General features: G+C 39.6%; 1 protein-coding gene across 8 annotated transcripts in view; it reads left to right on the forward strand.

Annotated features, from left to right (window-relative positions):
* Positions 1-18306, forward strand: part of svep1 (sushi, von Willebrand factor type A, EGF and pentraxin domain containing 1) — an 84973-nt gene that overhangs the window by 50040 nt on the left and 16627 nt on the right. For all 8 annotated transcript variants that reach the window (XM_058394979.1, XM_058394977.1, XM_058394980.1 and 5 more), the window contains 25 exons: positions 2211-2342; positions 4063-4254; positions 4427-4548; positions 4663-4768; positions 5513-5704; positions 5859-6092; positions 6954-7115; positions 7316-7477; positions 7670-7831; positions 8468-8556; positions 8925-9021; positions 9851-9964; positions 10265-10378; positions 10780-10981; positions 11847-12004; positions 12833-13034; positions 13495-13670; positions 13825-13949; positions 15122-15245; positions 15771-15941; positions 16183-16356; positions 16463-16582; positions 17535-17619; positions 17765-17956; positions 18057-18224. In XM_058394979.1, coding sequence (XP_058250962.1) covers positions 2211-2342; positions 4063-4254; positions 4427-4548; positions 4663-4768; positions 5513-5704; positions 5859-6092; positions 6954-7115; positions 7316-7477; positions 7670-7831; positions 8468-8556; positions 8925-9021; positions 9851-9964; positions 10265-10378; positions 10780-10981; positions 11847-12004; positions 12833-13034; positions 13495-13670; positions 13825-13949; positions 15122-15245; positions 15771-15941; positions 16183-16356; positions 16463-16582; positions 17535-17619; positions 17765-17956; positions 18057-18224 — 3775 coding nt within the window. The remainder of the gene's footprint in view (positions 1-2210; positions 2343-4062; positions 4255-4426; positions 4549-4662; positions 4769-5512; positions 5705-5858; positions 6093-6953; positions 7116-7315; positions 7478-7669; positions 7832-8467; positions 8557-8924; positions 9022-9850; positions 9965-10264; positions 10379-10779; positions 10982-11846; positions 12005-12832; positions 13035-13494; positions 13671-13824; positions 13950-15121; positions 15246-15770; positions 15942-16182; positions 16357-16462; positions 16583-17534; positions 17620-17764; positions 17957-18056; positions 18225-18306) is intronic.

An 18306-nucleotide genomic window follows, 5' to 3' on the forward strand; every position in this document is an offset into this window, starting at 1 on the left:
CAGCTGTCACTTATGGGATCTTGAAGGCCCTTAACCCTCCCTGACCCAGTGTGCTGTATCATGGCTGACCCTATGCTCTGAACCCAACTTCCAAATCTGAGATACACTATATTGCCAAAAGTATTCGCTCACCTGCCTTGACTCGCATATGAACTTAAGTGACATCCCATTCCTAATCCATAGGGTTCAATATGACGTCGGTCCACCCTTTGCAGCTATAACAGCTTCAGCTCTTCTGGGAAGGCTGTCCACAAGGTTTAGGAGTGTGTTTATGGGAATTTTTGACCATTCTTCCAGAAGCGCATTTGTGAGGTCACACACTGATGTTGGACGAGAAGGCCTGGCTCTCAGTCTCCGCTCTAATTCATCCCAAAGGTGTTCTATCGGGTTGAGGTCAGGACTCTGTGCAGGCCAGTCAAGTTCATCCACACCAGACTCTGTCATCCATGTCTTTATGGACCTTGCTTTGTGCACTGGTGCACAGTCATGTTGGAAGAGGAAGGGGCCAGCTCCAAACTGTTCCCACAAAGTTGGGAGCATGGAATTGTCCAAAATGTCTTGGTATGCTGAAGCATTCAGAGTTCCTTTCACTGGAACTAAGGGGCCAAGCCCAGCTCCTGAGAAACAACCCCACACCATAATCCCCCCTCCACCAAACTTTACACTTGGCACAATGCAGTCAGACAAGTACCGTTCTCCTGGCAACCGCCAAACCCAGACTTGTCCATCAGATTGCCAGATGGAGAAGCGCGATTCGTCACTCCAGAGAACGCGTCTCCACTGCGCTAGAGTCCAGTGGCGGCGTGCTTTACACCACTGCATCCGACGCTTTTCATTGCACTTAGTGATGTATGGCTTGGATGCAGCTGCTCGGCCATGGAAACCCATTCCATGAAGCTCTCTGCGCACTGTTCTTGAGCTAATCTGAAGGCCACATGAAGTTTGGAGGTCTGTAGCGATTGACTGCAGAAAGTTGGCAACCTCTTCGCACTATGTGCCTCAGCATCCTCTGACCCCGCTCCGTCAGTTTACGTGGCCTACCACTTCGTGGCTGAGTTGCTGTCCTTCCCAAACACTTCCACGTTCTTATAATACAGCTGACAGTTGACTGTGGAATATTTAGGAGCGAGGAAATTTCACGACTGGATTTGTTGCACAGGTGGCATCCTATCACAGTTCCACGCTGGAATTCACTGAGCTCCTGAGAGCGACCCATTCTTTCACAAATGTTTGTAAAAACAGTCTGCATGCCTAGGTGCTTGATTTTATACACCTGTGGCCATGGAAGTGATTGGAACACCTGATTCTGATTATTTGAATGGGTGAGCGAATACTTTTGGCAATATAGTGTATGTGAAGAAAAGCATTTCACTGTGCTGTAATGCATATGTGACAAAAATAAAGGCTTCTTCTTAAATGTTTATGCAAGGGGCCACCAGTGTCAGCATTTTTTCCACCGCTTTACACTTTTTACACAGTTTCTCAGAAATATGGCGGCATTGTTTTGCATTAATAACCTGTTGAACAAAACTAAATAAAAAAGGATTGGTGGTGAGACTGATGAAAACGTTGGTGAGGGAAAAAATGTACATAGCTGTTATATGTGAAAACAGGAGCTTACTTGGATATTCCACAACAGTACTTTAATTACTGGTTCCTTCAGGGAAACCTTATCCCTACTTACTCTTCAAACACTCGACACCTCACCAAACACCTAATTTGGAACTAGTGGCTAACCTTATGATATTGCTCTTCAAAAACTGTTAGTATTTGCAAAAGTTTAGCAAAGCCAAATAAAAGCTAAATGAACCGGTTCACATTCAGAATAGTGTACACTCAGGCTTTTTATGTAAACTATAACTAGTGGTTAGCTAGTTCTTCATAATCAGGTTTGTGCTGTGTATACTAAACAACAGAGTAGGTGTGTGTGTGTGTGTGTGTGTGTGTGTTTAATAGAAGAGTGACGGATTAAGTGAAAAGCCATAAAGTTATTTTGTTTTTCAGAGGATGATTCCGGGAAATGGGGTTTGTGTTTAGAAATGGAGTCAAAATGTGACAAAAATGTTCACTGTTTATTCAATTTGGAAAACAGCATGCCACAATTAATTATTTTATTTATTCCAAGCCATAATTGTTAGTGTTTTATTACAACTTACATGGACAATGAATCTTTACACATTTTTCTAAGTGTGGTGTCTACACTGTTCCAGGAGCTCAATTGAACATCTCCAGCACTCACTCTTCTGGTGATACATTTCCTGTTGGAGAGACTGCAGTGTATTACACTGCCACAGACCCGTCCGGCAACAACCGCACTTGTGAGCTCATCATCACGGTGCAAGGCAAGTACTTTTACAGCCTCACTTTCACATTTCACTCTTCTCAGCTGGTTAGTCTGTACAGGATATACAACTAATGAAAGTAGCTAATATGTTGCGATGCACAGTTCATTCTCAAGCACATTCTCAAGTTTTTAGACAAATGCACTACTGGATTAAGAAACATTATCCCAAAAAATATCCAGGCAACAGCACTGATGTGGTGAACCCCTGACACTGATGAGGTAGCTTAGTGGTAAGGTGCTGGGCTACTAATCAGGAGGTTGTGAGTTCAAATACACCAAGCTGCCTCTGCTGGGCCCCTGAGCAAGGCCTTTAACCCTCAATTGTGTAAAATGAGATTAAATGTAAGTTGCTCTAGATAAAGGCCTCTGCTAAATGCCAGTAATGGAATTGTTAAAGTGTCATTACTGACCGATAGGATAAATTATTTATAGAGCACTTTTAACAATGACCAGCTTTACAGAAATCCTAAAATTCAGAATGAAAGTTATATTTCTCCCTAATGAGTAAAGCCTGAGGCAAGGGTGGCAAGAAAATCTCCCTGAGATGATATGAGGAAGAAACCTTGACCGGACTCAAAACAGAAGGCAACCTCATCTGGGTGATACGTGATTACTATTAATGTCCTTACTACAACTGTATACAGTCAAGTGTGGCCAGGAAATATATTATGTAGTAAATATACTTAGAAGTCTCTGTCAACAGTTGCTGTGGATTTATATGTTCACATCAGTGCCAAACACATGAACATGTCAGTGTCACTGCATTCTACTGTTAATGATTCATCACCCAAAAGAAAACCGTTCACCACTTGTGCCTTTTCCTTTCGGTGGACAGAATAAAGGCAGTCTAACACCATGCCTAGTTAGAGAAAACAGGTAATAGTTAGTTAGTGTGTATCTATAAAGTCCATATACTGTACTGTATGTTAAAGGTTTACTTGATAAAGTAGTAAGTTTTGATTAAAATAGGATTAGTCTTGTGATGGTCTGGGAAAACCATTTTCTACTGTTAAAAACAACAGGCTTTCCTGCACTAAAAAGCCTCCATTTTGCAGGTGTCTCAAACACAAGTCCCAGCATTTTACTACCTGGCTTCCCCTAAAAATAAAAAAGTAGAAAATAGCTGACTGTGGCGCAGTCGTATCACAGACATTTTAACAGCCGCTATCTGATTACAAACTGAATTGATTAGATTTACTTTTATTAAGCTATGACATAGTTTTCCAGGAGCTTGATCAAAGCCTGACATCCTCTCAGTGGGGAAATCTCTCGTAGATTTGAGAGGCTGGAGAGATCTTTATGTAGTCTGGCTGTTTTTTTTTTTTCATTCTTCCATTCATTTGTTAAAATGGCTCCATATACTGTACAATCTTGGATCATAACCAAGCCGAATAAAGAAACATCCACATTATTGCTAAAATATAATATTCATGAAAATATTTCAGATTTGTTTCATGGTTTTTTAAAGGTGTTAAAGGATGTTATTAACAAAAATCTGTTTGGCCAAAGACGGATTTTTATATATTTTGGTCATTTGCCAGAATTCAGACAGTGCAAAATACGAGTTTTCCAGACCCACACAATTACACTTTCTGTATTTTGTTACCGGTTACACTTTTCTTCCTTGGCGTTGTTACCCTCAGCCCACTCGTTACGATTTCTGTAAAACTACTTTGCTCTGTAAAGATTCCTAATGTGCCTGATGTATCGATCCACAGGTTCCACATGTGAGCAGCCATATGTCCCGGTCAATGCAAATTTCTCCTGCGTAAAGGAAGACAAGGGGGTGAATTGTACTCTGGTCTGCAATGAGGGTTACAGTCTTACCCAGAATGCAGTGCACAGCTATTTCTGCCCCAATAACGGCCGATGGGAACCAGCACGGACTCCGGACAGACCAGACTGCTCCCGTGAGTATCCTGCCTCTGATAACTTATTTAATTTCTCTGCCTAATGCCTTGGTTCCCAATGGGCCATAAGAATTCGTTTTATCTGTCACATTTCATTGTTTATTCCACAGACTACTATAGACAAACTAAAGGTCTGTAAAGAATGTTTACTTTAAAGTTTTCTGTTTTGTAGAGAACAGAATAGCCAATAATGGCTTCAAGCCCTTTGAGATGCTGTTCAAAGCATCACGCTGCGATGATCCAGACCTGCTGAAGTCCTTCACTGGAGATTTCACTAATATTCTAGGAGATATAGTGAGATTTCACACATATTTCACAAGTATTAATGGCATGAACAACACAACTATGATGTGCTGTAGACCTTATCTATCTAATCATTTCTTGTTTATCTTGTTGTTTATTTTACAGGTTCCTAAAATCTGTGGTGGAGATGAAGTCAGCTGTAAACTGGAAGTGATGACGCAAGGACAATGTCTGGAGTACAACTATGATTATCCAAATGGATTTGCCATTGGTGAGAACCCACTACCTGAACAATCCAAATGAGTTTCATTGAAAAATATGTGATTTTCGTGACAATTTCAGTATTTTCCAATGTTCTGATTAACAAAGGATGTGTATCTGTTAGAACCATTCTGGAAATTGTGTTTTGATTCTGTAATAACGGTTTTTAAAGTGGGACTTAAATGTTCTTGAATGTCAAGCCAAGGGGTTCGTGATTTTTTGTATTTTATTATAGTGGAGGAAACCATATAAATAAGAAATAAATAAAATGTTTGTTAAATAAATTAGAAAGTTCACTTTTTTTTGTTGTTTTTTTATTGAAGACCCTGACTATAACATAAGAAAACCTGGTCTAAAATAACTAAAAATTAATTAATAATAATAATAATAATAATAATAATAATAATAATTAAAACAAGTAAATAATAAAAAGAAAAATTAAAAAAAAATTTAAAAAATGACCACCTTATTAAAATTGTCTCTTATTCATACAGCAGTGTGCTAACATTTTCTGTTAAAATTATTTATTTCACTGTTCTAAGTCTGCTTGCTGTCAAGAAAATTATACACTGATTTGCAAAATGTTGTTAGTTAACAGATAAAGCAACAAAAAATGCTAAAAAAAACTGTCTAAAAATCTATTTATAAATTTGGTCAAAGTCAAAGTCAACATAACAGTTGTAAATTCTAGCCAGCTTGATAATCATAACCACATAATCTCTCTCTCTCTCTCTCTCTCACTCTCTTTTCTCAGGTCCAGGAGGATGGAGCAGTAACGGTCAGGACTATGCTTACTTTGATAGTGGTTTTTCTCCAGATCATCAGCGCACCCTCCTTCAGCAGGATGGTGTCTTCCACCACAGTTCACACTTGCGTGGTAAACGTCATCGTGAGATCACAGGGCCTACACGTGACCAAAAGATCCAGATATACTTTAATATCACAGGTAAAATATAATAATATTTTGAAACTGATCTATTTAAACAGTTTCTTAGTCCCCAAATATCACAAGTACTGGTTTGTAATCTCCATTACACTGATCTAAGCCTTTTAATGCAAAGACTTGCTGCTGTTTTCCCAACATCTCTCCTTTCTCCCAGCAAGCATCCCACTGCCCCTGTCGAGAAATGACTCAGTGGAAGTAGCCAATCAAAAGCGACTCTTGAGGACACTGGAGTTATTGACCAATCGGCTGAAGAGGACACTGAGTAAACAGCAACTGAGCACGTTTCATGTATCATCTGAGATGATCGTTGCTGACCCCAAATCTCTGGACAGTAAGAAGGCTACTCTGTACTGCCGGCCTGGATCTGTGCTGAAGGGCCGCATGTGCGGTGAGTTACTGAGCTCTCTGCTGCATGAAAAGTTATCACACACCATTTATTCTCACAATACACAGGTTGCATTTGTATTTTCTTTGCACTTCTGGCTGTAAGCTTTTCTTTTCTTTTTCATTCTTAGAAACATATCTATCTTTTAAGTGACATGGTTAATCATCCTAATGATAATGAGTCCTGTTCCTCAATGGACTGTTCTTACACCTGCTTTAAATAATTGATTAGTTTTAATTATAGAAATAGGATATGGAGTTTTGTAATGTTTTTGCTGATGTGCAGAAGAAGGTTTTGTCATAGTTTTACTTCTGACTATAGCATGTTAAAATTGTGAATCTAATTGGTCAGAAACTGTTGGTCATTTCTATATAAAAGCAGCAATGTCTGTTTTTGAGAGCAAGAGAGAGAGAGAGAGAGAGAGAGAGAGAGATTAATATTAAATGTAGCTTTAAATAGATAAAAATTACAATGATTTGTTCTTTAGAATAAAAAATAATATAATCAATGGAAAAATGTCTGTGGTGTAAAAGGAAGAAAAGAAATGCAGTTATAGGAAAAGAATGCATCACACATTAGACTGTAATAGCTGCAATTCATTATTTTCCTCTAAAAGCATGCCTGACACCGTGACCATTTAAAATGTTTATACTGTATAAAGAATTTCAATTGCTATTTTGAGGTTATATACATTAGTGTTATAATTCGCACTTACAACTGATTACTATAGGATGTCTATGTGTGTTGTATATTGATAAATCAGAGGGGAATAAAGCTTTAACTTGCTCTGTGTGCTAAACAGAACATCACCCCACTGTAATAGTGAGAGGGTGAACTGAAGCCTCTGTCCTGTGTGTCCTGTAGTGCAGTGTCCAGTGGGGACGTATTTCTCAGCGGACTATGCTGAGTGTGAGAGCTGCAGGAGAGGTATGTATCAGGACGAGGAAGGCCAGACAGAGTGTAAACTGTGTGCAGACGGATTTTCCACTCCTTACCTTCACTCCCGCAGCCTGTCCGAATGCAAAGGTAGGTGCATGAGCCGAAATAGAATTGAGCAATGCAATCACTTAAATCATAATTATTTTTATTAAACTCTTACTTTTAATCTTTGAGTTGACGCACTTGTGTGTATTGCAGTGTTTAATTATGTATGTAGTTATGCATTATGTAATGTATTAATGGTCATTATCGGAGCATGGTTTTGGTTTGTGTGTATGTGTCTCCAGCGCAGTGTAAGCCTGGCAGCTCATCACTCAGTGGGCTGGAGACATGTGAATCATGCCCTTTGGGTCAGTACCAGCCTGGTTTTGGCTCACGTTCATGTTTGCCCTGCCCTCCAAAAACCTCCACCGTCAACCGAGGAGCCATGGAGCAGAGCGAGTGTGGAGGTGAGGCTCGTCTCTGCTGCACAGTCATTATCCAGCTCAGCACTATTCTTATCTGCAGTAATAGAACAGTGCAGCAAAAGGCACATTCCTGTTCTCTAATCTCATCTCATCACTCACAGTCTTCAGCTCACCTCCTACTTCTGTCTCTCCTCTCCTCACGGTCCCTCTTTCATTCTCTGTTTCCTTCTCTAGTTCCGTGCTCGGCAGGTCATTTCTCCCGTACCGGACTGGTCCCATGTTACCCCTGTCCTCGTGACTATTACCAACCTGAAGCGGGACGATCCTACTGCCTCTCCTGCCCCTTCTACGGCACCACCACCATCACAGGAGCGCGGACCATCCAACAGTGCTCCAGTATTCCAGCTTCATTATTTATATCTGTAGTCTCATAATACTGAGCTTTGGAGCAGCTTATTGGCTGAGTCACAATGATGTGCAAATGACTAGAAGAGATTTACCAGAGTGGATAATTTGATGCTGTAATACCGCACTTTATACTCCAGCAAGTCAAAGATTCATCCTTCATTCTTCATTAAAAACACTGACAAGACTTCCCCTTTCCCCAAATCTGACACTACTCCTTTGTTTGAAGCTGAAGGCAGAGCTATAACATCCAAACCTGATATTATATGTATTACTGACTATATTCTAAATTACAGTTTTTCCTATGACTTCTTGAATATTATATGATCTCTTTAGATAGAAAAACACTTTTAAACTATAGATTAAACATTACATAAATCTGCTTCCAAGTTGACTGAACGTGTTTGACTGAAAGGAAGTCTGCTTGTCTGATAGACTTGTGAGGAAGATTTTTCTAACACAAGAGGAAAATTAGGTGCAGGCTGGAAAAGATGAGGATCTAATCCAGTTCTGATGGAAGACATGTCTCTCAGTTGCAGGCTGTGTCTTATTATCTTTTTTCTTTCATCATTCTCTCTCTCTCTCTCTCTCTCTCTCTCTCTCTCTCTGTAAACCTCTGCATCCCAGCATTTGGCTCTAGTTTCCTGCCTAAGGAGGAAAGTATAACTACAGCTCCAGAAATTCCTGTGATAAGAGACTATCAGGCCAGCAGTCAGGCAAGTGTTCTATCTGATTTACAGCTATTTTATGTTTTATATTTAAATCACAGTCCTTAGGCTTTAAATAAGAAATAAAACTATTGGGGTCTGCTGTTACAGCAAAGTAATCACCAATGTAATAGCCTTTTTCAAGAGTTTCTTTAGCTAATTTGGGAACAAACTTGCTTTGTGGACCTCCACAACATATACGTCTTCTGCTGTCAGCTATTATTTCAAGAGCAGCTCAACTGTTGAATACATATTCTTTATCATGAACCTTTTTGGCTGATTCCTGACCAGTCTTCTCATGTCCTAAACTTAATAACAATCTCAGTCAACAGGAACAGATAAATGAACAATCTGACCTGCTCTGTGTTGTGTTTTAGATATTCCATGAGTGCTTCCTCAACCCGTGTCAGAACCAGGGCACCTGTGAGGAGGTGGGAGTGGGTTATGTGTGCACTTGTCTCCCAGGATTCACAGGTAAGACACATCTTAGCGTATTCAGCGTATTCAGAGATACAAATTGTTTTTCAGTTGTTTACATATCATCAGAGGAGTGTTGTGTACAAAGAAAGATTCCATCTTTCTGACCACAACCACAGACTTTAAACATTTAGTTTTTCTTGTTGAGTTTTGAACAGGCCATATCATTGGTTTGTGCTAATCAGACCAGAGAGAGGAGAGAAAATCTATGAAATTCTCTTCTATTTTTGAACAGCTGCCTTCAGCTAAACTATGTGTATAAATGAATGTAATTGGCTTGAAAGGAAAATCCTCTCAAGAACCTGCAATAAAAAAAAGCTGGAGAGAGTGTTTTTCAAAGCATGATTGATTTTTGCTACATTACTTTTCACAATCTCAGCTTCATCCCCTTTAATACTTTGCATCCAGACTAAGGACTGAGGATGAAATATCAATGAGCTTTATTAAGAGTACATATCTGGACTTTAAAGACATCTGACATACCTTTAATGGTACATTTAATATTGTTCACACTTTATGCAAAAATGTACCGTATCTTTTTTCCTGAAAGAGTATTATGCAGATTATTGTATTCAGTTTAAAGAAGAAAGTGTAGTCCAGTTTATATGCTGTGTGTTAAATTATTGTACACATGCTGTGTTAAACTTTTGGACTGATATTTGCACATGTGAGTGGAAATGTAAATCCACTGACTATAAGATTTATACCTTGTAAAGTTTGGGGTCACTTCATAGACAGGTTACCTGAAAATGAGGATCATTTTGCTTGTTTGTTTGTTTGTTTGCTTGCTTGCTTTTAATTCAGTAGATTTTCTTTACTTCCTCAGGAGCAAAATGCGAGAGTGACATTAACGAGTGCGACTCTGCTCCGTGTCAGAACAGCGGTCTGTGCAGAGACAGAGTGGGAGGCTTCCAGTGCCAGTGCAAGCCTGGCTTTGTGGGTAAGGACCTCACTGCCAACACAGATTTACAGGAGCAAATAGCCACAGAGTGTTGCTGCTTGGCCAATTTCATTTGCTTAACAACTCCGAGTTGGCACAGCCGTCTGAGAAGTCTCAAAGGAAAAGTGACTGGTGGCTGTGGATTTATTGGCTCTGCAGGACACATGCTTTGTCTTACAGCTCTTTTCCATTCAGCCGCTGACCTCTTTCCTAAGACCTGGACATGATTAAGCACATGGTTGGCCCGGTTGTTCATGTATGTACTTGTCTGTGCGTGTGTGTGTGTGTGTGTGTGGGAAGGATCACTGTGTGAAGTCGACATAAATGAGTGCAGCTCTTCTCCGTGTCTAAACAAGGGAGTGTGTGTGGACGAGGTGAATCGGTTCAGCTGCAGCTGCGCAGATGGATTCACAGGTGAACAGCTCCAACTCCAACACATGGAACTGAGACTCTGATGCTATTTAAGACAACAGGAAGTTATAAAAGATTAAAATATCCAGTGTGCAATTATTTGAAACAGTGAATCTCCAAAACATACTCTGTGGAAAGCTTATTCAGTGTCCTTCACTTCTCAGGGCAAAGCTTGGACTTTTGTTTTTGTCTTCTAGGGTCTAGAGGATTTCTTAAAACTGACGCGATATGATTTTCCTACTACTGTATTAAATACCTCATGATATTTGCATTAGCATTCTCCTTAACATCTTAAGTTAGAAATCAGTTGTGCCACTTTATCCCTGCGATCGAAATACTGTACATTCAATATGATGACTTCCTCAAAGAAGAGAATCATGAGCAGCCTGCTTTTCTATGTGCAGGACTTCACTGTGAACTGGAGATCGATGAGTGTGAGTCCAGGCCTTGCCAAAATGGAGGGGTGTGTAAGGACCTGGATGCTGGATATTCCTGCTTGTGTAGGCCGGGTTTCACTGGAGAGAGCTGTGAAGTGAATATTGACGAGTGCTACACTGCTCCCTGTCTGAATGGAGGAACATGTGTGGATGCTGTCAATGATTTCAGGTAAAAGACAAAATGAAGATGTTATTCATATGATAGATTGATTTTTTTATTTTGATTTTTGATTGTTCTTTATTGTTTTATATAGAAGTTGAAATGACATTGAAGGCACTAGCAACAAGTTACAGTATAGAATTGTGGAAAGTAAAAATTAGTCAAATGTTTGACTGCTTCATACCATATTTATGTTAAATGTTTCTTTGTTTTTGTACTCAAAAGTTTCATTACTGTTCATTTTTTCATGTTGAATATTAAAAACTGATTCAAGACATCATTTTTAATCTATTTTATCAGTACAGCAAATAGATACTGTTCTGATGCTGATGAATGCAACAGGAAAGATCTCGTGAAAAATACACCATCATACACAGGCTACAATTTACATTTCCAGCTTCACAGCTTCTTTAGGCTACACTGTTAACGATTAAAAAGAATCAATGCAATAAAAGTACAAAATGATAAATCTGTGAATCATGTTAGATTATGTTAATTGTGGTTGAAGTGGTGGATCTGCTGGAACTGAGAGTGCGTAGCATGGAAGCTCATGTGTATATCATTCAACACAGCCCTTCTTGTAGCTCAATAATAAGCATCTCTTAAAGATCTGGAAAAAGTGCCACTGAGGTACTGACCTAAGGATACAATACAGAATAGAGAGAAGTAATAAATTTGGTTGAAAACATTATCGTGTCAAAATTTGTTGCAACACTGCTGCTGTGTAACTTTGCTGTTCTTTCTTTTCTGTCTGATTGGTTATTTACTGTATGCAGATGTTTCATAGATAATGTTGGATCATTAAGATCCTTGCCGAGTTCAGCCAGCCTACCAAGTCAGGCACAAACTCGTTCTCCCTCATGTTCAACCTCAGGTGTGATTGCATGAGTGGGTTCAGTGGGAAACTGTGCCAGGTTGATGAGGACGAGTGTGAGTCTAATCCATGCTTGAATGGTGCCACCTGCAAGGATGAAGTGGGGAGCTACACCTGCCGATGCCCTCCTGGGTTCAACGGAACCAGGTGTGAGACAGGTATAAACACCATGACAGAGAAACAGATACAGAAAGACAGTAAGGAGAGGGTACAAGACAGAAAGGCTGTTTAAATGTTTATTTCAGAACAGACTGTCAATACAACAGGTACATGTAGTAAACAGGGAGTAATTAGAGGTGGAGGTGTATGGATTGTGACTTGCTCAAAAAAAATATGACACAATGAGTTCATGGATTAATCATTTACACTCAGCATGGCAGAGCCTCCATGTAGTGGACCCACTCCCTTATATAACATATGGTACAAGCAGACTTTCTTAGACAATCTGTATATAAACCGAGATCTTCTTGGAAGACTTGATTTTTGACCATTCATCTACAATAGCAGGGTCTGGTGTCTGTACATTTGGCCATATAGTGTATAATCCCACTGAAGTCCATTTCAGTTGTAACACTTCAGAATGTGATACATATCATGGTTGGTGTGATTAATTATGCACAGTACTATAGTTTTCTGATACTAGGATCATAGGGGGATGGTGGCCCAAGTGGTTAAGACTCCTGGGTTGTTGATCGTAAGAGCCCCAGCACTGCCAAGCTGCCACCACTGGACCATTGAGAAGGCCCCCAAAGTCCGGTCCACCAGAGGTGCTCCCTTATGGCTGCCCCTGTGCTCTGACCCCAACCCCTAAGGATAGGATATGCAAAGATGAATTTCACTGTGCAGTAATGTATATGACACAAATAATTGCTACTTAACTTACTTATGTTTAAAAACTCTGATGTTTCTCCGATCTTTGCTGTCCTATTATTTGCTTTCCTATTAATTAGTTGTTCCTCTTGTTGTTGTTTATTTTTTATTTCCAGAAATGTCTTCCACCTTCAACCTGGATTTTGAGGTGTCTGGTATTCATGGGTATGTGATGATGGATGGGACGATGCCAGCACTCACTCAGATAACCTGCACATTCTGGATGAGATCATCAGACACGGTCAACTACGGAACTCCAATCTCATATGCAGTGGATGGAGGCAGTGACAACGCCTTTCTCCTTATAGATTACAACGGGTGAGGAGTCTTTGTTTTTAACTTCATTACACTGAACAAACCGCTGTACTGGAAGCAAAATAATGCTGTTCCCTCTTATAGCTCTGTAACCGCCTGAGGACATTAGCTTGTCAAAATTCTTTTAATTTGCTGCAGTTCTTTATATATAATTTGGGGTTAGGATCCTTGCCATGTTCAGCCAACTTGCACAAAAATATGGGGATATATGCCATGGCCTGATGTAAACCATGTTTAACTTCATTAAACTGATCAGATCTTTGAACAGAATACTTTTAACATCTTAGCAGAACATTGTAAAATAATAATAAGTATGCACTTGTGTGTGAAACAGTATTCATAATGATCACAACCATAACATGAATATTATTTGACAAATATCAACACTGGATTTTGAGGCTTATGTGTTAATAAGTAAGGAAGTAGGTAAGTAAGCCTCGGTCTCTCTTCTGCTGTCATTTAGTTGGGTGCTGTATGTGAACGGGAAAGAAAGGATCACAGACTGTCCAGCGGTGAACGACGGCCGGTGGCACCACATCGGCGTGACGTGGAGGAGTACAGACGGTGACTGGAGGATATACATCGATGGAAGCCCTTCTGATGGTGGGAAGGGTCTGTCCATGGGTCGCACCATACCAGGTACAGCAATACCACCCAAACCTTTAAAATATCTCAGTATGATATTGTGATTCTTATTTCTAATTTGTTAGAACTACAGTTTTTCATCTTTAAACTGGGGTGGATTATAGCTGCATTATGACTAATCCTTTTTGGGGCTCTGTAATGTGTGTAGGAGGTGGTGCTCTGGTGCTGGGACAGGATCAGGATCAGAGAGGCGAGGGATTCAACCCAGTTGAGTCCTTTGTTGGTTCTCTCAGCCAGCTCAATATCTGGGATTATGTCCACTCACCACAGCAGGTACCTCTGTGCTAAATAAGCCGTTTGTTCCATTTCATATTTATCTGCCTTTTATGTGCATTTTATATATATATATATATATATATATATATATATATATATATATATATATAAATTTAATAATGAGGCCTTCAATACACATATTGCCTCACATGGGACCATTAAATAGAGGCTTCAATTAATCATGAAAAAGTCATAAAAATACCTAGTGGCACTGCTGATTGCAACGAGTAATTCACAAGGGTTTTTTCTCCACTCATTGTTCCTAGATGAGATCCCAAAATAGGAATGTATGATCTCATGTGATTAATGAATGAGATCAGTGCTCTACTTCTCTTCTCAAGTGCCTTTAAATCAGTTGTGGCTGAACACCATCCTCTTCCCTCATTGCTCTCTTTTCTTAGTAGTTCTTAATGGCAAAAATTGTTAATGGTGGATGTTGGATTTGGATATTTTAGAATATTCTCAAAAGAAAACATATGCTCAAAGGAAACTATTTGAAACTATTTAGCTAGCAGGACACAGAGGCCTGGATATCTGTAGTTTCAGAAGGGTTTTTTTCTTTACTTACTCCAGATTTGAAAGTCAGTATACTGAAAAACCTTAATTTCTAGCCCAGGTCAGCAGTGATAATTGGTTCCAGAGCTGGAAGTGACTCCAGAGCAGCTAATGAAAACACTATAGGTTTGCCTTAAATTACAGGCTAACATCTGACATACATGTGATATAAATGTTAAAGTTTACATGGGAATGCCTGATAAAAATGTAAGTGTTCATGAGGGTCATTGACGTACTGCTCATAACATTGCTAGCCAAATCAGCATGCCAATCCGGTTGCAGTAACATTAGCTGATGGATCCTGTGTTAGCTTCAAGTACATGGCATAGACTGTAATATATGCATTTTTAACCATTACTGAGGTGATGCAAGAAAGAAAAGGAAACCACACTCACACAGAGAAGGAGATTAGTGTGAACCCACAGATTGAACTAAACTGAAATAATTGAAATAAACTCTGTTTAACTGGATAATTTTAATAAATTTAATTTGAAATTTGACCAGATAGAAGCTATTATAACTTGATGTCAGGTGTCATTTTTATGCAGTTTAACTGGGTGAATGTGCTCCGTGCTTAAAGTTCACATGTCTGGCTTGCTCTTGCTTTTCTTCAGATCAGGTCTCTGGCCAGCTCTTGTCCAAGTGACCTACAGAGGGGGAACGTGTTTGCCTGGCCTGACTTCCTACATGGTATCACAGGTCGAGTCAAAACCAACCCTAAGAGCATGTTCTGCACTGGTGAGCAAAACAGTGGTGTAAAACACTGTTTACCCTGATTTGATTGTGAATTTGCATTAATTTGTCTTTTCACATGCACACTAAATGTTATAATTGTTAATAATGAATCCTTTGGTGGAAGGATTTTTGAGTGCTCAGGATGGACAAATTGCAGAACCTGATCAGCAGGTTTGTTGCATTTATTTGAATAAAAGGTGACTCTGTGGTAGTAGAAGAGCATTTTTATGTTTAATTTTGTCACAAGCTTATCATGTACTATTATTCAAATGTAAGCAATGAAAAAACTGCTTGTCTTCTTACACCAGGCTATAACAGGGTGTGTGAAGCAGGTTGGGGAACATTTTCACTTTGCATATAAGTTCAGCCTGAAGCTCCTTAATCTCATAATTGGCATATCTACTGACATTTTGTGCAACTGTCAAGCAATGTATTATTTAAAAACTTTAATGCTCTTTTAAACAGGTTTCGGGGGGGGGTTAGTTGTAACCGCAAGTCTTTATAAAATAATGTTTTTTTCTGTGTTAGATTGCCCCCTGCTGCAAGATACTGTACCCAACTTGCGCTCTTCCAGTCCAGCAGTGACACCAGGCACTCAGGTGAAATTCTCCTGCAATCCTGGATATTACCTGGTGGGGGAGCCAGTGCAGAAGTGTCTGAACAGAGGGGCATGGAGCCATGCACAGCCTCGTTGTGAACGTGAGTGTGTAAGCCTAAAATTCAGTTATTGACAAAAGGCAAAACAGACACACAGAATTTTACAGTAGTTCAAGAAAGAAATTCATGTGTTGTGATTCATTATAATGTTCACACAGAAAAATTCACACAGACAAGCATGCACACAATCATGTCTCCAGCAAAATCCTTTGATTGGATAAAATTACTTAATTGCTTTATTCTCTTTATCCATACCCCACACATATGACACGTTTCGGTGCAGGAGTGAACTGTGGCACACCTCCTGCAATGCTGCATGGTCAGTATCATGGGGAGGATTTCTATGCTGGAAGTTCAGTGCTGTACCAGTGCAAGTCTGGCTTCTACCTGCTCGGTGAGAGCAAAATGCAGTGTGGCAACAACGGCAAATGGTCCGGAAACGTGCCTGCATGTCTGGGTAAGAGAAACTCAAACTGGAAATGTGTTTTAGCACTTTAATTTTCCTTCCAATTTACATACTTAATGTCTCCATATGTACGTCTGTATATATATATATATTATAGATATGGATGAGTGTGCCTTGGGCTCTGACTGTGATGAGAACGCCAGCTGTCAGAACACAGAAGGCTCGTACATCTGTACCTGCATTTACCCCTTCACCGGGGACGGGAGGAACTGCAGAGGTACGCCACAGGACTTAACATTCTGCTTTTTTCATGAATGGTAAAGCTAGAAGTGATATCCAAAAATGGCTAATGAGATTGTCACATTAGAAAGTGGACACTAATTAATAGTTTTGCAACAGTAATGCAGAAATGGACCTGGTATGGGGCAGATAGAAACCTAAGGTAACAGAGTGTGCTTGATGGTCTCTGGACCAAATATCTAAGGCTGAAAAGCCAAGTCAAAATTTTAAGGGGTATATTTCGGAGAGAAACAAATACATTTGGAGCTATTGCTAAAATTCGCATAAAATGCCCTTATGTTTTAAGGCACTATTGTCCAGCATTATTTGCTATTCAAATTAGTCTGTAATTGAAGACATGATCATAACATCAGTTGGACAAACAATATTTTTTATAATTTATATAAAGTATACTTTAGTTGTATTTTGTCTAAAGAAATAGATTCATGTGATCTGATTAACCCCCTGTGTTACAAGTTTCACTGTCACTGAGAGACTAGCCCATACTGGAAAAATGCTTATGCTTCTTGTGAGGCATCAGTTGTCACTAGCCTCTAAGATAAACTAGATGAAATAGAAGAAGAAGAAGAAGAAGAAGAAGAAGAAGAAGAAGAAGAAGAAGAAGACATTAGTATTGCCACACATTACATTACAGTGTAGTGGAATTCTTTTTTTCACATATCCCAGTTTTTTTGGAGGTTGGGGTCAGAGCACAGGGTCAGCCATGGCACAACTCCCCTGGAACAAAGAGGGTTAAGGGCCTTGCTCAATAGCCCAGCAGAGACAGCTTGGCAGTACTGGGCCTTGAACCTTGATCTTCCAATCACCACCATAGAATCTTTGCCATTTGAGCCACCACAGCAACCTGATTATTACAGTACCTTTTTATTATGAAGAGTTAAGGTTTCTATCTGTTTTTTTTTTTATGAATATTTTTTGTATTCTTTTAGCCCTGTCATGTAGTCCACCTACAGTCCCAAAACATGGACTCTTGGAGGGAACAAACTTCACATACAGAAGCAAGGTGACTTTCAGGTATCACTTTTAGTGCTAGAAGAAGTGTTGATTATGAGAAGCATCTGAATTATTCCCAGGAAACTATTTCTCCACTTTGTTATAAGCAAATACTGCCTTTTATATAGAATTACATAAAAACATACATGTTATTGTCCAAAAACAGCTGTGAGAAAGGTTACATCCTTCAAGGGCCAACAGAGATAGAGTGTCAGTCTGACCTGACGTGGAGTAGAGTTCCACCTAGCTGTCAGCCTGTGACCTGCAGCGAGCCCCCTGCTGTGGACTTTGCAGACTTCAGTCTCAATGGAAAAGTTTACTTGTCAACTTTGAGATACACCTGCATTAAAGGATACAGGTAAAATGAGGAAAATGAGCCTTGCAATATCAATATCTTGGAATGAATAGTAATTATAACTTTTATGGCAAAAATGTGTTAATAACTTCATGCTGTAAAGAATACAGGGCCAAGGGGAGCTGAAATGTGAAGCTTCTGGAAAATGGACATCCCCTGCTCCTGTCTGTGCCAGAGTGAACTGTGGAGACCCACCTCCCTTAAAGGATGCAGTTGTCAAAGGAGACAACTTCACTCTGGGCAGTCAGGTGCATTACATCTGCAAAGAAGGGTAATTATACCCCAATTCTTTCCTCCAAAGTTAGTTTAACATACAAATATGTTAAATGTTTGAAAAATATGTCGAATGTTAC

The sequence above is a fragment of the Hemibagrus wyckioides genome, linkage group LG07 (assembly GCF_019097595.1).
Source record: "Hemibagrus wyckioides isolate EC202008001 linkage group LG07, SWU_Hwy_1.0, whole genome shotgun sequence".
In the NCBI taxonomy this organism is placed as follows: domain Eukaryota; kingdom Metazoa; phylum Chordata; class Actinopteri; order Siluriformes; family Bagridae; genus Hemibagrus; species Hemibagrus wyckioides.